We start from the raw sequence: 27,794 nt of genomic DNA on the forward strand, positions 1-27,794 counted from the left end.
TGGCGCTTTCTTAAAAGATGAATGTTTGAAAACGACCTGCTATACATATTCTGACATATACTGAAGACAGATCAAGGTCAATGTTGAAAGGTGTATTGTTACTCTTATATCATGATAAATGTTATGTACTGCAGCAGGAAAGATAAATTTTCACTCTTGAAGGTTTTTCTATGTTAAGTGCTTAGCTTTCACTGAATTATAGTTAGAAATTATTTTTTGATATACATGTTTCAGTTAACTAAGAATTCTAAACTCTTCTTATTTGCATGCAGAATTGGAGTCAAATGTGTGAAAACAACCTCAGCTAGTTCTCTGACAGACACTTGCTAGAAGGTTAAATTGTTTTTCTGTTTACAAATATTGTTGTTAATCCCACCCACCTCTTCAATAAACTGTTTAACAGTGGGCAGAGAAATTGGAAAAGGCACATAAGCAGTAGCCTTCTGAAATCTTACGGATCCCCATGGTTTGCCTTGTATGGTTTTGCCAGGTATATCTTCAAATGCTCTTTCTATACTATAGTTTATTAAAAAGTAAAGTCTCCTCAAGTTGCACCTGCCATCTGGTAATCTCATAACTATGTCCACTTAGTTTTCTTGGCAATGTTACCAAGGTGGTTTGTCATTTCCTTCTCCAGGAGCTTTGCTTTAGTTCCCAATATAGCCATGAGCACTGATATTCGCTGGTGATCCCTAATCCATGCACTAAGCAGTGCTTATCCCGCTTAGCTTCCAAGAGTGAACAAGGTTAACTAGGTGTTGCCACTTGTCCTTTAAACAGTAGCTTCCACTCTATTACTAATTTTAATTACATTTTTCTACCTCCAGATGATCTAAGTTATCGCTGGTTTCTGAATGACTTCCCAGAATTCATTACTTTGGATAAACGTCGGTATGTGTCCCAAACAAATGGCAACCTTTACATTGCCAAAGTTGAACCTACTGATAAAGGCAACTACTCATGCTGTGTGACAAGTAATTCAATTACTAAGAGCGTATTCAGCAGTTTCATTCCACTTATTCCTCAAGCAGATCGTAAGTATTTATCCAAAGTCTTATGTATGTCAACTGTTCTTCTTAGATAATGCCTGCCTTTCTTTTGTACTTTTTAGCTAGTGCAATAAAACAGTATGAAACAAATGTTTGGTTTAGATTCTCTTTTCAGCCTGTTTTCTATTTCTGAGTTTACACATGGCCTCATGAATACAACTGTTTTGTTTTTATTATCCAAAACTTTGTGTGTGTGTGTGAACAAACAGTTGTGTAACAATTAAGGAGCCAAGTCTGGCTGTGGCTTGTCTTCAGATTTAAGACTTATTTGCTAGGCTGAATAATATGTGTCTCAGAAAGGTATGGTTTAAACCAGTGTTTCTCAACCTTGGCAACTTTAAGATGAGTGGACTTCAACTCCCAGAATTCCCCAGCCAGCCATGCTGGTTGGGGAATTCTGGGAGTTCAACTCCACTCATCTTAAAGTTGCCAAGGTTGAGAAACACTGGTTTAAATCCTGGAAGATATAAATATAGAACTGTGTGAAAGGATACCAAACAGAGATTACTTTTTTTCATGCCTGGAAGTCAAATATGAGTGTTTTACATTTCTGACTTTCTCAAGACTTTTTTGGTTAATTGGTAAGAAATAGATAAGTAGATATTAAATGAAATAGTGGGATTTGGCCTATTTTCAAGATTTTCATATTCTGCTCTGGTTAAATGTTTCAATTTGCACATTAAGTAAATTTACAAAAGGCTGTCAGATCGGGCAGCAAAAATGCAGTTAGAATTTCTGTAAACCTCCAGTGTTGTCCAGACTTTTGTGGGCCAGATCTGGTTTTTAATTGATACTAGAATAAGTATGCATGATCCTTTCTTCCTGCTTCCTACAATTGTTTTATTTTAGAAATGCCTCCTGTGCTCCCTCTCTCTCCAAGTTTTTTTTTTTTGAAGGAGATTATCTTCTCAATTGATATAAGAGCTAAATACCCATTTTGTAGAAAACTATTTATTTTATTATTTCTTCTTATTAGGGTCAAAAGGCTATGTGCCAGATATCAGAGTGAAGTTCAAAGATACATATGCACTTTTAGGACAAAATGTGACTCTAGAATGCTTTGCACTTGGAAAGTAAGTATGCTTAAATCCATGTCAGCAAAATGTGGCCTATTTTGGACCAGAAATGGGTAGCTTTATTCTGCTGTCAGAAGTAATCCCAAAACATGGGTTTTGAAGAGGTCTCAGTGCTCCCCTATTACTCATTCTCTGCACTTAAGTCCACTTTATATATATACTTAACATGCTTCACCTTCCTACATATGGCCCCCAATGTGGCATGGCTAAACATTACAGGCTACAAAAATGAAATTGAAATTGAACGATGAAATTGCCCTTAGTGAAACTAGCCAAACACTCTCTAGGCCTGGATTTGGCCCATCTCTAGCCCAGAACAGATTTGGCCTGTCACTGCCTTGTGGTACTTCTTTCCCTTTCCCCATAACACATGCAGGCACAGATATCAAACTTTCAAGTTATTGTGAATTCAACTTTTTCTGTGATCCGGGTTCTCATTATGTGGAAGGATATCACCAAATAACTTTCTACAATCTGTTTCCTTGACAAAAGGAACTTTTGGTTTAATATCTTATTGGCACTAGAAGTATGTAAAGGTGTTGCAGAATCTACTCATTCTGTCTTAGACAGGTGAAGGAATCAGAGTGAGGGGGGCAGGGTCATTTCAGGGGCAGCAAAACAACAGTTAAGTGAAATTTCAGTTTAAGAAACTCTTTCTCGCAATAGTGAAACATGAAGAGGAATGTAGAAGCTAAAGTGACTTAATAAATGGAAGATCCAACAACTGATCAAAGCTGTATTAAGATGTGTCCTCTTTTCTTTAAGTCCTGTTCCTGAGATTAGATGGAGTAAATATCTTGAACCCATGCCAAACAGTGGAGAGATAAGCATGTCTGGTGCTGTCCTAAAGATCTTCAATATTCAGTTTGAAGATGAAGGAATATATGAATGTGAAGCTGAAAATTACAGAGGAAAAGATAAACATTCAGCAAAAGTTTATGTTCAAGGTAGGTGGAACTTTTTCATACATTTCATTGTTATAGTGAAATATAAGTTTATACATATGGCATCCCATATCATTTTAGAGGATTGGTTTTTCAAAATTTCATATGTTAATGCAACATTTTGTATTGTGATTATATCTTGTCACAATTCAGAACCACACACAGCACAATTAACAGACCTGAAGGTAGGATGAACAACAGACTTAACCAGCAAACATATTACCCCAATTTTTAATGAAGTAGCATGTGACGTAAGCATTAGAATTTACTTCTAATGGCAAGTAGCTAAAAGTATAGAAAATGAATTTTTTATGTTAGAAGAGAACTTAGGGATTTAATTCTAGTCCTTTCTTTATTCTGTCACTGTCCAATGCTTTTTCTGTTTCTTGTATATTCATTTATTAAAAACTATTTCTTCCTATTTCTATATTAATCTTCACTTTTTAAAAAATCCACATAAACTATATAAATATACGCATTTTGAACACATTTTTCCCAAAATATAGTGTCTCAAAATACTCGATATACTTTACCGTAGAATATTAATGCATTTTTTAAATACTGAGGACAAAAGTGCACTATGAAATACAAAGAAGAGAAAATCAAAAATAATTATGCACCAATCAGCATATTACAGCATATCTCCTGTAATGTAGAAACTGAGGTTATGTCAGCCTGAGGCAGCATTCACAAAAATCTAATTCAACAAGTATGCCCAATTGGGATAAAAAGTTCTATAGATTCTGGCTTAAAAAGATGTGTGTCAGTTAACAGTGTGATACTAACTCCTGCTATGCTATCAAATTTTAATTAGATATTGGCTGTGCTGGAACACAATAGTTACATTTTCATTAGTTTACTAGACTCAGAAGTAACTGAGTCTTCCTTAACTCAGAAGGAAAAGATTCTTTATGTCAGTATAATAACATCTGCTTGGAAAGTAATGGTTTGGCACCTAGATACTTGCAAGATTGTCTTCTCCAACATGAATCGACATATATCGTAGCCCTGGACACACATTTCATGATGTGAAGGACAAACTAGAAGACACTGCTTCTTTTTTAAGATTCCAATTTTATGGAATAGCCTCCATTAAATCTAAGATTAGCTTTTCTTTAAGGTCTTTTCTAGGATATAACAAAGATGGAATTCTTCTGGAGAGCATTTGGTGATTACTTTTATGCCACCATTATTATTTCTATTGCCGTGGTTCTTGCTGGACTGATTGTTAATGTTCTGTCCATTATGGAACTGTGTTTAAATTTCATTATTTTAACTGGCTTATTTACTGTAGCTGTTTTAAATGTATTTGTATTATGAGTATTTTAATTTTCATTTGTTAACTGCCTGGAGTCCTTGGCAGATCTGATGGTATAGAAATGGAAGGAAGGAAGAACATGTTGTTAAACATGGCATTAGATCTCATTTATTAACTTACAGTCACCAGACCTGGTTCAGATAAAATGGGAAATCATAATTATCATTGTGTGAATGAGGATCAACAAGACTTAAACTCATATATTCTCTATTCATTCTTTGATGTGCTTCAAAAGAAAAACATTTGCTTTTAAATGAAATATTGTCACAGTAACAGCAAAACGCTGGGAACGTTGGTTTTTGATGTGGAGTTATTTATTAATTAGAGTTTATATAATAAGTAGGAATTAAGCTTGCTATCAGGGCTAGAAAAAACTGGTTTAAGCATGCATACAATACAAAAAAAGGTGTTTCCTTTGCCTTTCAGCATATCCAGAATGGGTGGAACATATTAATGATACAGAGAGAGATATTGGCAGTGAATTCCATTGGCCATGTATAGCTGCAGGCAAGCCTCTTCCAACAATCCGATGGCTGAGAAATGGATTACCGGTAGGCTTAATTTATTTCTGAGTCACATAAATACTATTTTTAATGGCTAGAAAGACAGCTCTTTGTTAAATAATGCCAAAGTGAAATAGGTTTCCAAAAATGAAGTTTTGCAGCATAAATGTTGTTTTAGAAACATGTATTTGTATTTACTTTATTCTTGAAACCATCTTATTTTTCTGTGAAAAGGTTGTAAGAGTTTTTAAAATCCTTTATTATGGCTTTCTGTGGCCAAACTACAACCATGTTTGTTTTCGTTAGAATACATAGTTGTTAAGATGGAGACCATGGTATATTTGTCTTGTTTTGCCAAATTCCATTCATTCCAAGCAGAAGCTTTAAAAAATAATTTAAAACATAAGCATACTTGCTTTTGTTTAAAAAATTATAACCTTATTTTGTAAATTATGTGATTAGGAAGGGAGGGAATAAGGCTCTTTCCCATGTGCAAAATTTCTCCATCTTGATTGGGCTACTGTGCTCATTCTGATGGTAAATAATGTGGAGAAAAAGAAGGGAAATTGCAGGCCATTAATGTATCTTATAATTTGGCCAAGAAAGAACTCTAAGTAGACATTGAATTGTCCATTAATTCTTACAATTTTAAAAACAAGAGAAACATGATATATGATCACTGTAACATTATTAAAGCTGTCATCCAAATGAAGCCATAGTAAAGAAATCTATTTTAAGTTTGCTTAAAAAATCTAGGTGGGGTAGGGTGTAGGGAGAGGAAGAAATGTGTTGCAAAATAAATCACCTTATTCTCAAACAGCATGCCATGCAATCATCATTATTCTGAAATACATCATTATGATTTTTTGCTATGTGTTTCACTTGTAGTATTGGAAAGGAGAACTGAGATTTTCTAGCCTGAAGCTTGAAGATTCAGGAATGTATCAGTGTGTAGCAGAAAACATACATGGAATGATTTATTCAAATGCTGAATTGAAAGTTATTGGTAAGTAAAAGCATATTATTCTATATTATTTTAAAACATTTTAGGTAAAAAAGCAATAATTAGTTACATTCCTATTAAGTTTCATCTGCAGCATCTACCATCTGATAATATCTGTGTTCAGTTCTAACTGCTAGTTTTGAATTTTAAAGTACTTTAAATATTGGTACAAGTAAATATTGGTGCCTTAAGAATAGCCTTCCTTAAATATGTTTAGGAGGATCTGAATTTTTAAGCTACAATTGTTTATTGCATCCTTATTATCTAAAGTCCAAACGGGTGATTACAGATGAGTGGAATGTTTTGTTTGTGAACACATTTCCCATGGAAGTTCATCTGATCGTACCTGTTGGTTCTGGGCAAAGTACTGTTCCATCTTTAATTATATGTCCAATGGAACAGCCAGTTTCTCCAATGTAACTATCCCCACACTGACAATTTATTTTATACATTCCTTTGGTTCTTAGTTTGGGGAACTTATTGGAGAGGATTGTAGTCAATCAATTAACCCAAATTTTACTCCTATACTTTTTTGCCAGTATTTTATTCATTTTTATTCATTTTATTTTTAACTTTTAATATAAACTGATATGCATTGTGTCAATTAAACACGTCCCCCCCCCCACAAAGGACAGCTTTACAGCTAGATATAAATGTGTGACACTTTCTTGGATTGCTCCGTTGAAAAGGAATTGCTTCCTAATTACCCTTATACAAACTCCATGTTTGATCTGAAGAACTCTATTACACACTTAGGAGTTTGTGGAATGTGGAAGAAAGTCTAGTAAAAGCTTATCATACAGTGCAAGTCCATTTGCATAATTTGAATTAATCTATAGAATTTTAAATTTTTATTGTCTTGTCTAACATGTTCTTTGGAAATATTTGAAGGATTAGAATGAAACAAGTAGAAAATATAGTGGTCATGTATTGATAAACTAACCAACTGGAGTTTGATAGACAGACAGACAGACAGACAGATAGATAGATAGATAGATAGATAGATAGATAGATAGATAGATAGATAGATAGATACTTTTTCATCTCTTTTGATTCTGGTGAGTTACAATAAGGATGAAAAAGTTCTGCCTACCAATAGTATTTTAAGTGCTGATATTGATTTTAGTCTGCTATACTAAACTTTTATCTACTTTTGTTTCTTTTCAGTCCTTCAATATGTAGAACAAGGACATTCTATTTATTTCTTACTGTCCAGACTTGGTTAAACATGATTTCTCAAATAGAGATACTGCATGAAACCATCATTTACATAATCTCCTCTGTTTTTGCTACATGCAGCCATAATGTCTCACAAACTCAACATTAGGGATCCACTTTGTTTCATTCTGCAGAATCTCTCTAGGCTTTCTGTATAATTGTCTATTGCACACTATTGTCAGCAGGATTTACTTCAGCAGACATAGGATTGCACTGTTGTGTGATATATTAATGTATACATGTCTACTAATGTTTATGTTTTTCTTCACAGTTTTATCTCCAACCTTTGAATTCTACCCAATGAAAAAAGAGGTTTTAGCTGCTAAAGGAGGGCAGGCTATAATTGAGTGCAAGCCTAGAGCAGCTCCTAAGCCAAAAATTACATGGAGTAGAGGGACAGAAATTCTTAGAAATTCAACCAGGTTAGCATTATTACTGAGTACAGCTACATAATTTACAAAGCATTGTTTCAAACGAAGCTCACTAACCAAATAAGAACACCCTGTTTTCTGCATGGTTTGGCCTGAATATAAGTGTGCCAGAAAAATGGGAAACTTCATTAATATAACAGAATAAATGTTTAGGCTAGTTGGTCATATTGGCCTCCATCATGGTTTAGTTGTGTGAAGAAACATTGTTAAATGAAAGGAAAGCAGAGTCATGCTTGGACCCCTTTTGACCTCTTTGAACTCTGCAGTTCCATCAGCACAGCTGACTTATTCATTTGAACTTTGCTCATTGCCCAGCAATGGCAGAGTGTCAGGATGGGGCTGCAGCCCAAGTCTCCCTGGTGAAAATGAACCCAATGCTATCTGCTGGTCATTCAAGAGGGTTTTTCAATGAACCTGAAAAAACACACAGCTGCTTTAAGAAGGCTACTCATTATGGGTAACACAACCTTTAAAGCATCTGCAACTTTTTTCCCCCCACACACACTTTCTCTTTCTGTCCGTCTATGTATTGGGATTTAATCAGAGCAAACCCTTTGTTATCCTGCTTCCTAGAGAGTGTTTTTATTTCTTCCAGTGATAGTAGCTCAGCACAGTCTAGGCAAGATGGAAATGCTTCTTTCTCCAGCAGTAAGCTAGAATGTAAAAACTCATCTGGTGGCCTAAATAAAAAAGATGTTCCTCTCGTCTTTTTGACTCTGATTGTGCTGCAGCATTATATTGTAAGATAAAGCATGCTTGTTGGGCCTAGGCAATTGGGTAACTCTCCTTCTTTCTCAGAGTTATGCACAAAGTCAACAAAACAGCCGTGATTACTGTAGGTAGGAAGAGAATATGTGTAACTGGCAGCAGAGGGAAGAAAATATAATTCCGGACCTCCATTTCCATCCACATTTTTGCCTTATTCTATTGTTGATTCTCAAATTTCTTAATCATTTCTTTTCCAACAGGATACATATATGGTATGATGGGAGCCTGGAAATTATTAATGTTACAGCAGCAGATGCAGGCAATTATACCTGTTTTGTGGAAAACAACAAAGGAAAAGCTAATAGTTCTTCTGCTCTTATAGTCACAGGTAATTTCTCTACATTCTCAAACTTAAGTGTAGAGGAGACTTCAGATTACATGTGTTGAAATTCTTTTCAATTTTCTAAATAAATCTGGGCCAATTTTACACATCTATTAATATATCTGTTAATTTAGTCATTGTATGTAACAAAATAATTTATATTTCTTATACTTTGTCTCTGATTCTGTTTATTGATCTTTTTGTATGCGGCTCACTGAGTTTCCACTTTACAGAAGAGTTGCTGAATTAATCTAGTGCGTCCCAAAACAGTGAAGTCTTATGACAATTGACGCATTTATTATAGCATAAGCTTTCTTGACCTATAGACTGCTTCATTATATGTACAGTTACTCATATATTAAAAGTTAAATCAAGTATACATATATTTATTTGTATGTATAACAGAGAGGAAGAACATTTTAGAGACACAATAAAAACTATTAGTATTGAAGTACAATTTGCACTAGTCAAATAGCATGGACATTGTTATTTCCTCAGAGTAAAACAACATGTATCATAGCTTTATATGGTAGTATTTTAAAGTTAACTAAATCTAATTCACATAATTTTAAACATGATTAAGTTAAAATCATTGGCACCAAATCACTTAACAAGTCACTGTTTATAGTACTATTATTCATATAATATGTTGGAGTATTTCATACAAGTGACTTTAAATATTATTGAGGAATAGGAAATATTTTGTGCACATAATTTATATTAAGACTGGAATCTCATGTACTCTTATAAGAAAGTAGCTAATTGAGTATTTTATTTATAGGTAAATACTATAAATAAAATACTTCAAGTATTTTATAAATAAAATATTTCAAGTATAGATAAATGTGTTTAATTCTGAACTTCCTTGTTATATTAATTACATTGCAGGTACCTGTAACCTGTTCTTTTCTTATCTACCCTGCAGTAAATTTACATGGTACTAATATGAATTTGGATCACCAAATTTGGTTTGGGAGGATTTGAATCATTCACCTTACAATTTTTGTTGCAGAGATTTTACTCCAGTTGGCACAAATACAGATTTTCTCCCACACTTTATTAATGTCCCATGAAGATGGAATTTCTAAAATTAGCCTGGAGCAAATTTTAAGTATCTCTTGCTGGTAGTTGCTGATTCTAGTCTCAGCTATGATCTGGGACATTAATGCAATTCCTGCCAAGAGATTGGTGTGGCATGGTAAATTCACATGATACCTCATCCCTGGATGATCCTCTCATCAGTAGCATAGAAATAGGGTACATTATTTTGGTGGGCCCCCAAACAGCTCTCTTATGAATTCTTTTTGACAGGTTACAGATTGCGTACAGTAATTTTTACTTTTGACCCTAAGATTGGGCTAGAATTATATTTAATTAAAATCCCTGAAAGGCTAAGTAAAAACCATTTCTACCTATGTTCAGAAAATGAAAATGGTGTCAGAATTAGCATAGTAAGAAAAGACTCAACAAAAGAACCACTAATGTTAAAAATGTTTTTAATTGTATCTCTTTTACTATTGAAATACATAGTCATCCATAGTAAAGTTTTAAGTTTTTCATGTATGAAGACAAATAGATCAGAAGCTTAATTATTGCACATCTGTCTTGCTAACATATAACCCCCCCTTTTTTTTGTTAACTGCACAGCTGCAACAAGGATAACATTAGCACCAACTAACGTTGATGTCATTGTTGGACTGAATGCTACAATGCAATGTCTTGCATCCCATGATCCTTCTTTAGACCTGACTTTTATTTGGCTCTTAAATGGATATCCAATAGATGTTGATAAAGAGAGTGATCATTATGAACGGTCCATCATGGTGAGTTGCCTCACATTTCTATGTTGACCCATTTACATTTGGCTGGTGTGATTTTTTTCCCTTGGAATGTTGGGTAAAGGAAAAGGGAGACTAATTACTCCTAAAGAAATGAAAGTTACTGTCTTATGAGCCACAATATTATAACCTCCTATAAAAAGTTCATAGATTCATTGGTAGCACTCCAGCATCAAAACAAGTTATTCCATAAGTTTTTTATTTTCATGTCCTGACTTTGCGCAGCAGAGAGTATTACTTCATCCAGACCAATGTCTTCTTTGGAAGTTCTTCTTGCAACTCAAAACGAAAAGCTGCACTTGGGACAGCAGCATGAATCATCGACATGAATCAGTCCCACTATGATTAATCCAGGCAACTATGTTCAGTGTCACACCATGTACATTATTTATTTATTGCATTTATAGTATCTGGCAAGAGAATCAGTTTGGTCTAACGGTTATAACCCTAGGCTAGAAACCAGGAGAATATGAGTTCTAGTCCCGCCTTAGGCATGAAAGCCGATTGGGTGAATTTGGGCCAGTCACTCTTTCTCAGCCCACAACATCAGGTTTGGGTGACAAGCCAGTTGGTCAATTCCTGTCGCAATCAATGGATCAATATTTGGTTGATCTGAAGAAAAAAAAAAAAGTAGAACCTGAACCTGCGGGAAAAACGCTAGGAAGAAAAAATATATAGTATCTGGCACTTCTTGTTTATGCAAAGCCTTGGAGTATCCATGTCTTGCATTTCCATGGCTACTAAAGAACCTCTCAAAGTGCTGTTTTGGGCACTTTATGGCTGGGTCCTTCAAGTAGAACTGCCCCATCTGTGTGTTTGTTTGGAGCTAGGATGTTAAAGTTCCCTCCCCAAATACATAAGATACTGAGTGGATGGGCAAATGCATGGTGTTTCTCATTAGACACTCCCCACCCTGTGGAATCCGATATCTCCAGAGATATGGATAATCTTTTCCCTAACAGTGTTTAGGAAGGTAGTGAAAAGGGAGCTCTTCTCAGAGTTTATAATGAATAATTCTATGAATTGTATTGATGATTTAAATGTAAATGTTGCTTACTGGTATCCCAGACAAGGTTGGTTTCTGTGTTGTGCTTTTAGTGATAATAGATTCTGTGTGTGTTCTTGTAAACCACTGAGAGTCCATGTGGAGTCAGCCATATACAAATAGTGTAAATTAATTAAATGAGAGTCAAGCTGCACATTGCATTAATTAAATAGCATGCAACTTTCTTTTTTATTTTCTGTTCTTTAGCATAAAAGTCCAGTTCAGCAGGGCCATATACAGAAGGTATCCCTTCCTTCCAACCACTTTTTTTTTGGCAAAATCACCCTCCCCATTTAACTCCTCAACAGTCAAAGAAAGGTAGAAAGCTTCCATTGGACCAGCTGAAGCATGTTTCCTGGCTACATTGATCATGGTGAGGAATTTTCCATTTATTCCATTTATTTCCATTTTTGGAAATAAAGCATTAAACATCAGCTCCATCTGCACAGTTGTTCCAGTGCAGATTTGAACCTGGGCTTACTATAGAACTTGGGCAGGCAAGTTTATTGTGATGGAGCTAACTTCTTTTTCACACATTTTTTCCCCCACATGTGTGGGACTTATGGTAAGAATTAGAATTTCACAGAACAGGAAAATAAATTATTTCATAGAACATACTGTGTTTTATCCTCCAGAATTCAGTTAGATTAGTTTTAGATTAATATATCCACATGACTCACCTAGTTACAACATTGGTTCTTGCAGTTTTATCCTCTTCTAATTTATTCCTGTATGATAGTACTGAAGAACTATTAACCTGAACCCCATAACATTGTGAGTTAAATTAGGATTCTGCAGGAGCATTCACTTCTGAATCACCTGGCTTTTATGACATTCTTGCCAAATGGAAAATGGAAACTTGACAGGTTACCTGCTATCTATTCTCCTTCATAAATAATCCCTGTTGATTTTGTCAAAGGCCCATACATGACTTGACCACTGAATGATCTGTTGCCCAGCTCCAGCACTGGATTTTCCTATACAGAAATAGGAGAAAAATTATTTATAAAAACTTTTGGAACAACCAAGGTTGTGAAGTTTGGGAAAGGTCATAAGATCCACTCTTGTCTCAAGGGATAAGCTGTTCCAAAGGAGGAGCACTCCCATAGAGAATTCTTGCTTTAAATGCCTTCACAAAGCAGGGTGTCCTCCCTTGAAACAGCAGATCAGAAGTGCTGCATTGTTTCACACTGTATTCTCCAACTGCCTGTTCCAATATGTCTAATGCATGCCCAGAAGTCTCTCTTAATGCTTCCAGTCAGGTACTCAGAATACCAGTATCAGTATTGCTACTTGTGCATGTATGTTTCTATGTGTGCATTTTGATTTTAAAAAAATTAAAAATGCATTGAGAAAATGTTTGAAGTATATAAAGGGATTTTACTTTATGAGAAGTTGCATATGCAGAAAGATGTTTTGTGTACAAAGAGAAACTTGTGTATAACACATATGTCCTTGGATATTAAAGAACAATAAAAGAAACAATTTGATAGCTAAAAATCTACAGCGTGAGCTAAAATTAGGCTTATAACTGACTCACGTATTCTTGACTGCTTTTTTAGGATAGGCTATAAATAGCAAAGAAAGATTCGATTCAAAAGCAGTTTTATGTTTAACATTTACATGTTCTGAACATTTCAGCGCAATGAAGTAACGGTGTAAAAGCCAGGGAGGAATCTAACGGGTTAGACTGAGCTTAGCTCCTGTTGGCTTTCTGGACACATCATGCAGTTTTCTCATTCATTCAGTCATTCAGTCATTCAGTCGTTCATTCGATTTATATGGCTGCCCATCTCAAATATATGACTCTGGGCAGCTAACAATATTCAAATGATTAATATATATATATATATATATATATATATATATATATATATATAAAACAGCTAGGAAAAATTATAAAAGCAATTATCAAACACTCAGCAAAACCAAGAAAAGGGCTCCATCACACACCTAGAGCCCCAGCCATAGAGCCAAGCCTTCAAGGCCTTGAGAAAGGCCAACAGGGAAGGGCCAATTGAATCTTCAGAGAGATGTTATTCCAAAGGACGGGTGCCATGACAGAATAGGGTCCTCTCCTGGGCCCCTTGGCAACCGTACTTGTCATTGTCACTGTATATTTTTTCTTTCTATATTACCATTTTATATTTCCATTTCAAATGGAGGAAGACCAATATGTCAATTTTCAAAAATTATGGAGAAAGTGTGCCTAAATAAAAGGAATTTGAGGGTTAGAATGTGCCCTGGAATATTAGTTTCCCAATCCCTTCTAGTCTGATAACATTGTTCAGAGGGAAGATCTATATCTTAGCGGCCTAAGAATCACACAGCACTTACTGGCTACACAGCCTTCAATATTCATCTGGGGAAAAGTCTGCAAAGACAAAATGTTATGAATGAATGACGTCATACTCCTTTTCTGATCCTTTCCTTCAATTTTTGTTTTTTGTACTTCGCATAAGTATTATCAGAGTTAACATAAACTTGCTTTATAATATATAGTTGTAATATAAGGGGTTTGAATGTGGTAATTGGGACACGTGACAGCCAGTTCAGGGTGGTGGTTCTAGCATCAGGCTAGAAACTGGGAGACCAGGAGTTCTAGTCCTGCCTTAGCCACAAAGCCAGCTGGGTGACCTTGGGCCAGTCACCCTCTCTCCACCCTAGGAAACAGGCAATGGCAAACCAAATCTTGCCAAGAAAACTGGAGGGACTTGTCCAGGCAGTCACCAGGAATCAACACTGACTTGAACTCTCTCTCACACACACAACATAGCATAGGCTGATTTAAATATAGTGCTAAACTATAATGTGACTTTTCTGTTTTTTTGCTTAGTATGATATGCAAACTCACACATTACTGCTTAGCATTATGTGAGGAATAAGCTATTATGGATTCTTTAACAAACTGTGGTTTTAAAATGCTAAATCCTATAATCCTAAAACCTAACTCTGGAAAAACTCCTACTCATCTTGAGCTAAGGAAAAGCCTATGTGTGTACTCAGTTGTACTCTAAAATTTAGTTGGCTTCTTTGTAAAAATGATTAATCAATAATCCTATTTCTTAATGGGGAATTATGTTTATCCACCAGGTGGCAGCTTTGAATAAGGTTTGCTGTTTACAGTTCTGGACATTATTGGTGGGTGATTGGAATAATTCCATGATGCTGATACCACATCTTTCTCCTTTTGAAAGGCAACTGCTATTTAACTGGCTTATTTTTAGTTGTCAAATTATATTAGTGATACTGAGCTTAGGCAATCTGCTATGGCATTTTTGCTAGACAAATGAAGTGGTCTGTTCCGGTGTAGATTGCATTATTTTGCTAGATATAAGTGTTCTACTGATGCTTGCTTATTTAGCTGTAAATGATGGATTTCGGTTGTATGGTCTAAGGAAATGGACAAGATAATCCTTGGTCAAATGACATCAACTGTGCGCATGCTGAACTTTTCCTGCTGGTTAAGGTAACCAGGAGAAATCCAGTTGAGTGGTATTGGAAGTGACAAATACTTTTACATAGCAAGGAAAATTTGTAAAGCTTCTTTCTGGAGTCTAAAGTCTTGGAGCTAGTTTGTAACTTTTGGATAGGTTTCTTGAATTTGTGAATCTCAGCTCCATCCTCAAGCCTATGTTTAGAGCTAAGTCACATTTGATCATCTTTAAAAAAGGATGGGCAACATTTGGATTGATCTCCCAGTCTTCTGGAGGGCCAAACCAGAAGGAGAGAAGGGCAATATTTTTTTAATTCATTTGTTTTAGTGCATGCAGTCCGTGGTCCACAGGTTACCCTTTTATGCCTATAGTGTGAACTAGGTGGAAAATCATGTCATATGATTCTGTTGGTTTTTCCAGCACAATTCAGCAGTTGCAGTTACAGTCAAGCACAATCTGAATTATGCCAAGCTAATGAATGGTTTAAGTCTTTCTGCATTATTATTATTTTTTTTTTTACAAAAAGTAAACATACATCTTTATTTTGAAGGTCTGAATACTATATACGGTTAACAGAAAAAATGCAGTGCTCACTTTAAGAAAGCATAATTGCTTGTACCATCATGCAGAAAGTGATTCTCAGATGTATCAAAGTTTAAGAAAGGAAATATGTTAAACATCAGTAGCAACATTTAAAAGGAGTTTATGTACTCAGCCTAGTTGGGGTTTTTTTAATGGTCTTTGGTTTAAACATTGATAAATTTCTGAAAGCTATTTGGATATATACTAGGAAATATATCTGAAGCAGCTATCACAGTTTCCACTTCAAATTTCAGTTCTTGTACTTTGTAATCCATCCACACTGAGGTTTTCAATGGAAACATAACTAGGTATGTATTTCAATGCTGTGGCTAAAACAAGCTGCTGATCATTCTGGTTACTTGCTTGGTAAGCTTTATTTTTATTTTTATTCTGAGAACCCACAGAGGATTGGATAGCTGGATTATAAACCACTAAATGTTGATTCCATAGATCATTCATATGCAAATTGATGCCATCTAGAGATGAAAATATGGCATGCTTTCCTCCTTCACTCTGCTGTTGCATAGCTTGGACACAAGTTGATATTGCTATGCATGGTTTCTGTGGACTATCATACATATAGTTGTCAGTTCAGCATTTTAAACAACCAAAGGTGGACTCCGGGCAATATCCAAGTTTTTTTTAAAAAATTGTTTTGATTTACATTGACAACCTGATTATATGGAACATTCCTGAGTAAGAGTTTTGTTTCCTAAGCTACTTTTCCAAAATGAAAAGTAATCATAGTATACAATTAATTTACCACATAAGAATAGCAGCATATATTATGTGTGGGTGTGTATGTATGCATGCTTTTACCATGATACAATATGTGTTTACTAAGGTCGTCATTCCTGGTATTTTTTTTTTCCAATATGGCAGTTAATCAGAAATAAATATGCTCCATAGGCCATGAAACAATTTTCACTTTATTGTTGTTGCAGTCAACAGACTGTGTTCTCCTGTAGTCTTTCCAATTTGTATATAAGCGCATGAATTTGAAAATATTTTGTTGAGTATAGGCAGGCTATAAATATTTGAATAAATAGAACATGGTTGCCTCATTAATAAGCATTTACATCCTGGACATGGTTCATTACTGAAGGAACTTCAGTTTTCACTATTGAAAATCATTAAGACTCATTACAATAAAATTTTAAAAATGCTTGTTCTAAAAAAATTGTTTTTGTACTCTTTTCTAATGCCTCAATAAAAAAATGTAAATGAGTATTACAATCACCCCAGAAGAGCTTTTATCTCCCTGTTCCCCACTGGGATGCTGAATGCCTTGAAATAAGTGAATAATCAGGAATGAATTAAGAATATTGAAGCAGCAAAAAATTAACTATTCTGGAATAGTAGTTAAAATCTTTTTTTGTTTCACTACATTTCAAAGTATTCTAGATATCTAAGAAGATAATTGAAGAACTTACTAAAATGCATATGTGAGTAGTATATTTTTGGACAATCCTATGGTTTTATATGGCTATAAATACCCAAATCTTGGATGGTCATTATCAGATTCAAGGTTATTTCTCTACATTTAAGTAGTGCTTTAATTGAGACAACTACACAAACAACACTTTCAGTATGTCCTTTGGAGAAAATACTGGCCAGTTTGGTCTAGTGGTTAAGGCACCAGGCTAGAAACCAGGAGACGGTGAGTTCTAGTCCCGCTTTCATGAAAACCGGCTGGGTGACTTTGGAGCAGTCACTAACTCTCAGCCCAACTCACCTCACAGGGTTTTTGTTGTGGGGAAAATAGGAGGAAGAAGGAGTAATAGGGGGAAGAAGCTGCCTTGAGTTATTTATAAAAAATAATAAAGGTGGGATAAAAAATCTTTAAAAAAACAAAACTTTCAATATGTCCTTTGCAGCAAGAGATACAAATAATTGGTTGGTATTCTGCCAAAAAGGGGAGAGAAATTATTTTAAGAAAACATTCTATTGTGTCAAATTATGTTCTAAGATTAAACCATTAATGCATTTGAGAGTGAAATCTGTTTTCACAAATGTTTGTATTTTTAACTATATTATTAATTGATATAGGGGCTATTTATATTATTTTTCAAGAGCTAGAGACAGCTCAGAAAGATGTCTTATTCATTTTATTGATTTATTTTTAGGAATACTTTATGTTTAGGAATATTTTGAGTTCTGTATGACATCTAAATTTAAAGGACTGTTACTGATTTTTTCTGATTTATAGATAAGAGACAACGGTGAACTTATTGTCAAAAATGCCCAGTTGCGGCATGCTGGAAGATACACATGTGTTGCTCAGTCAATTGTTGATAATGCCACAGCTTCAGCTGATCTTGTTGTGAGAGGTAAGATTTTTATTTTAATTAAAAAAAAAGATTAAAACACTATCCCCACAATATTATTCATTACAAAACTATGATATAATATTTGGGGGGTGTTATATAGGAATTTCAACATGAATTAGCATCATATAAGTATCAGGGATGAGCTTATGAATTCAACATTCTTATTCTCAAAATTCATCACCTTTAGAAATATGACATAGGGAAGCCAATCTCATAATTATATTTCTCCTTGAAACTTTCAATAATTTGGAAATAACTTCGGAAGTTTAGCCCAGCTGGGCTTCCAGAGGAAGAAATGGCGGACTCAAGACCATGGTGGAATGAAGAGCTAGTGAGTAGACCAGCTCTTCCATAATTCCTCTCCTGACAAGGAGAGGACTTAAGATCATCTACATCTCCTCACAAGGAGACCACAAGACAGCAGTCTCCAGCAGCTTTAGAGCCTCTTGGAGAAGAGTGAATAGCCATGCTGCTCAAGCTGTGGTCGGCACCTTGGAAAGGACACTAACTTTGCATACTTCCTTTTCTAATCATTTTCAGAAATTGCTTGTTAACTGCTTTTTAGCTATTAGAAACCTTGGCTAGACAAGTTTGACAGCAATGGGTGAGTTTCCTTCAATTTTTAATGAATGAAAATTTTAACTACAAGTTTACGAACTTATTTTTTTTTAATTAAAAAAAGGGTGAATAGCAAAAGGGTGATTAAAACTTTCTAAAATAAAAGTTACTAAATTTAAAATAAGATTTTGGAATTAATGACAAAGAGTATTTTCCATGGAAAAATGCTTTTGAATAAAAAAAATAAGAGTTTAAAAATTGGACACTAGAAGGAACTAAAGATTACAATTAAAGGAGAACTCATAAACTCAACTTACAATTATAGAATGAAGCAATAATATTGGACATACTGAAGGATATTTTTGAACAATGGACCCAGAAGTTAATTTTAAAAGTGTCTGCCTCTATAGGTAGACTGTGTCTAAAAGATGTTATGGAAAAGGAATAAGTTGTACCTGACAAGATCATGGCTGAGTTAAAAGTGGATTTACATATGTCAGGCTACAAGAATGACATGGAAAAAGAATGTTACATTGGACATACAAAAGAAGCCAGCTGATATCTTAATAATTAAAAGGGATATACAAACAATAAACCAAGAGTGTGACCTGGATAAGTTTATAACTAAAATGTGCAACAGAGATTGTTAAAGTTTTGAAGAATCTCATGAACATGACATTATTTGAATGGACTAAAGACTAAAATTGTTAGAAATAAAAGGAAGGAATAGAAAGTTGGTTTATTTGATCAAGGTTAAAATAGATATGTTTTATTTTTGGTAACCCTTAATGACTTTTGCTGACACCAAGGCTGAAATAATGATGCTTTATGGATTTGTTTATAGATAACATATGGGATATGGGAAGAAGAGTTCATTTGTTATATTTTAAGAGGAGGTGATAAGTTACCAAAATTGTTTATACTTGTTGTGATGAAGGTGGGAAGTCACTTCTTTATATATTTCTTTTCTTTTTCTTTATTCTTACTTTTCTTTCTTTTCTATTTCTTTTGCCATTTTTCTCTTTCTTTTCTGCACTTTCTACTCTTTCTTTTTATCCTATATTTTTAAAATTTATATTAGTTTTTTCTGTTGTAATTATAATCTTTAATAAATTTACTATTAAACAAAATTTATCCCAGTTGTCTATCTTAAATTTCATTTATTCTGAGGTCAGTGAGATTTCCAGTCTCACCCTGGATTTATCAGAAATCACCTAATTCTCTCTCTCAAAATCAGATGAAATTGTATTTATCTGTTGAATCTGGAAGGCCAGTAAATAAACAAAATCAACAGAAGTCAATAGATAAAGAGAACTACATTTCACTCTTCTCTTTCATTTATCTTTAATTAGGAAAGAGCTGTCATTGAAATTATAGTCATCAAAGGCTTAATTTAAGTGTTGTTACTCTTAACAGAGTTAGTTTTATTAGCATGGTAGTATAAGTATGAAGGAGATAATAAAAAGGATTCATTTCTTTTCCTTTATCATTTTCTATCATCTTGTGGAACAAAGGCATTTAGAAACGACAGCTTTTAATAGCTGTGCGGTATTATGTTTAAGACAGGTTCTGATACAATTTCTTTTGATTTTGTTATTGGATTTGTATGAGACCAAAGCTATGGTGTTACTTTATGAAATGGACTTTCCAGTCTAGTGTCCCCTTCTATGCTTCAAATCCCAACATTTCATTTGGCCATGCCAGCTGAGATTCTGCAGATTAAATCTTAATATATGAGAATAGTGGGTTACAGAAAGCTGTAATGATATAATTTATCTTAACTAAGTATATAGTGATACAGTTTAAAACATTTTATTTCTTAATATCAGTTCACTTTTTAACAAGATTGTGTCATTATTTTTCCTGGAAATATTTTTCAGGTCCCCCAGGACCCCCTGGAGGGCTCAAAGTAGAAGACATTAAAAACACATCTGTAATTCTTACGTGGAGTCGTGGGACAGAAAATCATAGTCCTATTTCAAATTACACTATTCAGTCAAGGACTTTTCTGTCCGAGTATTGGAAAGATATGAAAACAGGTAAGGATCGTATTTAAAATGTTAACTTGGAGCCTAATTTATTTATTTATTTACTTACTTACTTACTTACATAAATTATTTTAAATAGTAAAATATCCATACAGTTCTATTCATGAGACACTTTTGCTAGTAGAAGAGGGCAAACGCTGTTTTAACTGTCTCTGATAGCATGCTACAAACTGGAAACCACAACGACAATTGGCTAACCGCTAGATATACATCTGAATGCCCACATGTGTACCACGGTGTCACATGATTTTCTTAAGCACGTTAAGTGTCATAAAATATTACATTACTGTACAAAATAGATAATTTACTAAATACCTACATCTTAGGACTCAATTGCTGTATTTGCACAGACACTAGGCTAAGTTAAAGGTCTAGGCAGTTTTTGTTTAAGCCATTTTCCTGGCATGCATTTGCAAGTTATGTCAAGTGAAGTGCAGTGTATTTATTTGGGTATAATATGTTCTAAGAATACAGCAACTGCGCTTTGTAAATCTAGAATTATGCCTTATTTTTAAGAAGGAATAACTCCTTATCTCCTGCCCTGATTCTTTTGCAAATCCCCCACCCTGGGCCCCAACTTTATTTTCCTACAAATTTCAAATATTGTACATTAACTATCAGCTTGTCCCAAGCAAGGTCTAATCTTCCAGGTAGTCTTCAAAGAAAAACCTTGGAAATAGATGGATAGCATACTAGATTTTTGCTACTTTGGTTTCAACAGCTTATTCTGTTGTTGTGTGAATATGAGATGACCCCCCTCAATTTATAAAGTAGCATTGGCTAAGGTACATAACTAGTGCTACTTTAACGGGTATAGGCTAGGGAAAGTAGAATATACATTGGGAAAGTAAGATACACATGAAAATTGGAAAGTGGAGAGATGATACAGATATGATGGGATGATAATCTGCACTAATCATCATTATACAGGTTTTAAAGTATAGTGTAGTGCAATATATTTACACATGCCCTTTATATTCCTTAATGCCTATGTCTCTTACAGGAAGTCTCTGGGTTAAGAACAACTAGGTTACAGACGACCCATACTTAAGAACGGAGCCTATTGTAGCAAAATTCAAATTAAATGCACAATGATCCAAATTAAATATATGCTGGATCAAGTTAATTACACAATACTACTTATATAGTGTTATACAATAATATTGTTCCTGATTCCTATAAATTCGACTTAAGGACAGACCTGGGGAACGGAACTTGTTCTTAAACTGGGGACAATCTGTACTGGCAAGACTGTATGTAGCCAAGGTAGCCAGTAGATTGTACAAAAGCACAAGTCTATATTTTATGCTGTATGTAGCACTGATATATCTCCCTATAGCTAAATTAGAAAAACCAGTTTATAATTTAGTCTATTGCATCTTATACACTATGTTTAAATTGTTGCTGTATATCTTGTAACTCAAGATGCTCCCAACTTCTTTGTTGTTGTTGCTTAATATGAATACATGGTTTGGGTTTATGTGGATCCATATTCCATAGATACCCTCTCTCTTATAAAATGGTGTTAACTACATTGGTATCCTTCTCAGTTATCTATCTATATTAGCCTTAGGAACTACATAGTTTTGAGACCATGGTTGGAGGAATAATTTCCAGGATTATCAACATGAAGATTATCAGTATGTAAATCACACACAGGTCTAATTTACGCTATAATCTAGTGACTGAGACAGACTAAAAATACTGAACATTTTTTGGAGTCAGTTTTGTATGGATGAGGACAAGCACCTAGGACAAGTGTTTCTCAACCTTAGCAACTTTAAGATGTGTGGACTACAACTCCCAGAATTCTCCAGCCAGCATGCTGGGAGGTGAAATCCACAGAACTTAAAGTTGCCAAGGTTGAGAAACACTGTTCTAGGCAGTGTGAAAATAATGTGGTAGGGAAATAGATAAAATCCCAGATTCCAGAAGAATGAAGAAGTGTGCTAGTTAGAGATTCTACTAGACCTATTGATAATAGGAAGCTCATGTAACAGCAGTATCAAAGGAAATGCGTGTGACATCTAAGCAATACTACTTTAATTTCTATTCACCAGGGCTGCTTTTCAAAACAGTTTTGTTATATCAGTGAGCACAGAAAGCATTACCATAGTATTGATCAAACTTTGGGCAATTGGTTCATTCATTACGCCAACCACACTGATTCCCAATGTGTTTCTGACTCTAATTTCAAGTAATTGTTTTACCCATTAAAGCCTATACTATAATACTTTTTCTTTTAAAAAATCAGTCCATTATTATAATCATGAGCTGTTTCCTAAGGTAATATGCAAATATGAATGCAGTTATCTCTTGATATGCACACTGTTCAGAATTTTGCACTTCTTTCCAAAAGGTGTATAGAAATGTACAAAAATAATGTTTGCATTTGTGAAAAATGTATAAACACCTATATGGAAAGTAGCTTGTAAACAGTGTGGGTTAATGACAAAATGGAAACTTCTTTTCAAATAAATTTAATATGAATTTTCATACATACATTTTTGTTTTAAAAAATTACAACCTGCTGAAAAAATGGAACAAAGATCATTCAAAATGGTGGGGGGCGGGGGGGGGAAGAAAAAGAGAGAAATCATCTTGGCAGGTTGTTCCATTCCTATTTCTGGATTCATTAGAGAAATTCAACTTGAGTTTTTAGCAACTGAAATCATTTGAGCAAGCCAATATTAGATGTTATTGTATGATTTTTGTTGCTGCTGCTGCTGCTGTTGTTAATTATTGTCTCTGCTTATATCTAGATCCTTCCATTGTTGATGGAAATGCAGAATCAGCAAAAGTTATTGATTTAATCCCATGGATGGAATATGAATTTCGTATAATGGCCACTAATATTTTAGGGACAGGAGATCCTAGTATACCATCACAGAAAATTAGAACAGAAGGATCTCGTACGTACAAAAAATGTTGCATGATTTAATTATTGTTTTGAGGTTCAAAATGAATATTTTATAACTTCAATGAATTGATACTTATGAAAGTTGACCAAGTTTTCTAAACATTCAGCAACTGTGTTTTTGCAATTTTTCTATACTGGAATCACTTTAGGTAACTTTATTGGAAGATGTCAAAAATATAAAGCCACACACATTTCAAAACAGATCTATTTTCCAATATGTAGAGAGCTCTCTTAAAGCATGTTATATCCTGCTTTGCAACCTTGGGCCTGCTAAAGCGTCCTAGGGTGGGATTGCCCAGAACTAGATCTGTCTGCTCTCTGCCATATGCAAAGAAATCATCCACTAAGATTGGTTTTTATTTTTTTTAACTTCCCTTAACTAAATATGAGAGCTTTAGGACAGTGTGGTATACTGAACTCAATTGAATGCATCAGTTTAAGATTTTTTTAAACAAATGTATCTCAGCTTTCCACTAATGAATGGTACTCGAGGCAGCTATAGATTTCTACAATTGCTATTTCAAAGGAAGGTTTATATTGCAGAGAAAACAGTTGTCCCTTACCAATTTCAAAACCTTTATAATATGAGGTGTTATAATCGACACTGTTTATATGTTGTCCCTCCCGACTAAATATCATAGTAGAGAGTAAAGACTTCTGTTCTGAGGTGCTGAGTTTTCAGACCCCATTGATGGAAAAACATGGAAAAACAATAAGCCTACTTCTTTCTTTAGCCAGGCAGGCAGATGCATTTGTTCTGAAGTGTAGGCATCAGCAAGAGTGGAACAAGTGATGAAATGTGTGTCATGATGCAAACCGCATCCCTTAAGCCCTTGGCATGTTGGCAATGTGTATTTTTGTCATTTTGGCATCATTAGGAGAGGACACCAATGGTCTGAAGCATGCCAAGATATTCCTTTGTATCTGAAGATCATAAACAGTGGAAGGCAATGCTTTTTACTTATCTTTTGTTAGATAGGATAGGGAACGTTACATTTCTCCTGGAATGTAAATCAGTACCCATAATGCAGGTAGGAATAAATGCAATGAAAAGCTGATCAACAACCAATTTTAAAAATTGTTATGAAAAGTACTGAAGTCATTCTACTTTCCACAGTCATTTCTGGGGTTTTGTTGGGGTGGAGCAATTCATCATGTGCTCAAAATAGGCTTGACTGACTTTGAACATCCTTATGTAGTGAATACAGAATAGTTTGCCATGCTTGCAGTCCTGATCCTATCAACTCCTTTGGGTTCCCAGCAAGACTAGCTCTTTTCTCTGGCTGGGAACAATTATATTTCTGGTACAGCACTTTTCATATGATTGGTTTGCTGCTGCTGCTGAGGTTTTATCTTCCCTTTGTTCCTCCTGGGCTTTTGGATTGAATAAATGCATCCTCCAGGATTAATTTTATTGTATCTAACACACACACACACACACACACACACACACACACACACATATATATATATATATATATATATATATATATATATATATATATGGCTTACCGCTGCAGTCAAAGCACTGGGTAAATTGTGGTTATAAGGAACTAGCCCTAAGGAGCAGATGATGATGACAATGATAATTTTATTTATCAAACAATAAACTTCATTAGATATAAAATGTATAACATATATAATAAAATATGATAACATACCATGGTAATTATATAAAAAGATAGGAAAAGTAAGTACTTGCCAGAACATACAAAAAAGAAAATTTAAAACTGACTCCCATGCCTTTATATTTAATTACTGTTTCTGTAGGAAAAGCACTAGATAACTAGCAATCCTGGCTGTAAACTGTTTGCTCCTATTCATAACAATTCTCCCCCTTGGACTGTAACCTATCACGAACATGCTATAAACATATTAATTAATTGATTGATTGATTGATTAATTAATTTCCAGGAAGACAGAATCAATTCCTTGGCATACAATCCCTTTCAGCCTGTTGGCCGCCGCCTCCTTTTTTCTTACTTGGGGTTATAGCCTGGTGTCACAATGCTACTAAACATTTTGGACTTCTTTTATTTTGAGGCTTTGGGGAGAATTAATCAATGTACATTTTCCTCTTAATCCTCTAGGGGGAAAAACAATGTTTTGGAAGGATTAGGATTTTAAAGCAATACTATGGGAGTTTAGCCTAGGCAAAGTTTAATTATGCAGCTTTTATAAGCCAAGACGTGTAAATGCAATGACGAAAATAACAGTTCCCATCTCCCCCACAGTGATCCATGAGCTTGGACCACAAGTGGGAAGTTAGGAGGGCCTCATATGGCCTATAGGCCATGGGTTTTCCACTCTGGTTTTAACTACAATAAATATCATAGTCCCCTGCCTCACAATACTGCAGATTACTTGTAATGACAAATATAGTATTTGGGGGCAGAAAAAACGGAAATATATAGTATCAGCACTAGTGTGTGCATGCTTGAAAAGCCATACTGAAATAGAATATAGGCATATCTAGTAGGGATTCTCTCTCACACAGAAGCCAATGAGACGGCTATTAAAAGCCCACAAGTGGAGCACAGTATTTCTGCTTCTGGACTACTGTTGTCATAGAAGTGACACGGAAAACAAAATACACCTTCACCCCTTTTTTTAGTACACTCATATTTCTATTTTACAGCAACTGTTAGTCAAAAGGCATATTTTCTCTGAATTGGAAAGTATGTAACTATTATCTATAGTAATCTTCTCCATGAAGTTATGTAAATCTCTTCCTAAGTTTTTTCTAAGTTTTTCAAGATGTCATTGCATCTTCAAATAGCAGTAGGGCATGTGCACACACAAGCACTTCTTTTGAATGATTTACACAGCCCAGGGGCAAGTAGTGTAATTATATGTGTTCAAGTGGGTTTTTTTTAAAAAAAAAAAATCTGTTCTGAATTCTCACAATTCTGCTTCATTGGATTTTTCTACTCTGTAATTTATGCAGCTTACTGTCCTTTTCTCCAAGCTAAAAAGTTCCAAGTATTATAATTTTTACCTGTATGAGAATCTTGGCCTTTTAAATTCAATCTTCTCTGAGGTATGTTGACTAGATCTGTGCGCTAGAATATACATACATAATTGTTCTGGCAAGTGATAAGCTTTCTTTTTTTAAAATAATTTTTATTGAAAATTTTAATTATAATAGTAAAAGCAAATACAAACTAAATTCAGAGAGGAAAAAGAAAGATAGAAAGAATTAAAAGTGCCAGGAAGGTATAAGAAAATAAAGAAGAGAGAGAAATTGAAGAGAGATCAAATCCTATGACAACATTTGAATGAATTAAAGATCAAGATTATTAGAATTAAAAGGAAGAAATATTAAGTTGATTTGTTTGACCAAGGTTAATTTTTTTTCCCCATCCCAAAGGCTTCTTTGATGCTTTAGCAAACCTCTTTTGAGAATCCAATAAAAAGTCATTATCCAGGTCATTCTCTTTGTTTATAATTTGTATTTCCACTTTAATTTTCAAGCTTTTAACCAACTTCTTTTGTATATCTAATAGAAAGTTCATTCTCTTGACTGGTCATTTGTGTTTCCACTTTAGTTGTCTTCCTTGCCTTATAATCCACACTTTTAAAATTATCCAGTATTTTTGGTTCTAATATATCTACATTAGGCAAAATTTGTTTCACCTCTTTATCCTGTAAATCTCTCAAAATATTATCTTTCACATCTGTCATTCCTTCATTAACATCTTTTGGACATAGTCTATCCATAGACACAGGCATCAATGCTGATATTGTAGTGGTAAATTTCTGACCCCATTCTTCAAAAATCTCTCGAGTATTTCAGATATCATAATGTTTTGTGTCATTTTATAAATTCCAGTATTAACCAAAAACAAAGGGCAAGTTTTCACTATTTTTTCCTTTTCCTTTTTTGCCTGGAATAATAATAATAATAATAATAATAATAATAATAATAATAATAATAATAATAATTATTATTATTATTATTATTATTATTATTATTTGACTTGTCCCCACCCATCTCCCCACAGTGGGGAACTCTGGGCAGCTTACAACAAACTAAAATCGGCAATACATAATTAAAAGGTTATAAAACCAAAATTACAAAGAGAAAGATAAAAAGGCTAAAAAATCCAAGAGGCCGATAGAGGCCACACCAGGCTGCTAAGGGGCCAGCCAACCCCATTTTTGATATCCTCCCTCCCCGACCCAGGCCAGATGGGAGAGCCAGGTCTTCAAATTCCTCCGAAAGGCCTAGAGTGAGGGGGCCTGTCTCACTCCCGGGGGAGTGTCCAATTTCTGAAATTATAAAGTCTCGAATGTCTGTTATGACTTAGGATAGACAAAACAATTTAGTTCCTACAAAGGGCTGTTTATTTATATAATTATTTCCAAAATCTTATAGTAAAAATCCTAATGTTCCCAATTTGT

The 27,794-nt window shown here is 34.5% G+C and overlaps 1 protein-coding gene across 2 annotated transcripts in view; it reads left to right on the plus strand.

The window, feature by feature from the left end:
• Positions 1–27,794, plus strand: part of CNTN1 (contactin 1) — a 159,939-nt gene that overhangs the window by 101,382 nt on the left and 30,763 nt on the right. For both annotated transcript variants that reach the window (XM_007426003.4, XM_088141735.1), the window contains exons 8-18: positions 828–1,034; positions 2,026–2,122; positions 2,891–3,072; positions 4,814–4,938; positions 5,779–5,896; positions 7,383–7,533; positions 8,511–8,638; positions 10,280–10,455; positions 17,744–17,864; positions 20,303–20,461; positions 23,233–23,382. In XM_007426003.4, the coding sequence (XP_007426065.1) occupies positions 828–1,034; positions 2,026–2,122; positions 2,891–3,072; positions 4,814–4,938; positions 5,779–5,896; positions 7,383–7,533; positions 8,511–8,638; positions 10,280–10,455; positions 17,744–17,864; positions 20,303–20,461; positions 23,233–23,382 (1,614 nt within the window). The remainder of the gene's footprint in view (positions 1–827; positions 1,035–2,025; positions 2,123–2,890; positions 3,073–4,813; positions 4,939–5,778; positions 5,897–7,382; positions 7,534–8,510; positions 8,639–10,279; positions 10,456–17,743; positions 17,865–20,302; positions 20,462–23,232; positions 23,383–27,794) is intronic.

This window comes from Python bivittatus, unplaced genomic scaffold, assembly GCF_059951505.1.
Source record: "Python bivittatus isolate LINGU-HERP-01145 unplaced genomic scaffold, Pbiv_v1 ctg000330_np1212, whole genome shotgun sequence".
NCBI classification, from domain to species: Eukaryota; Metazoa; Chordata; class Lepidosauria; order Squamata; family Pythonidae; genus Python; species Python bivittatus.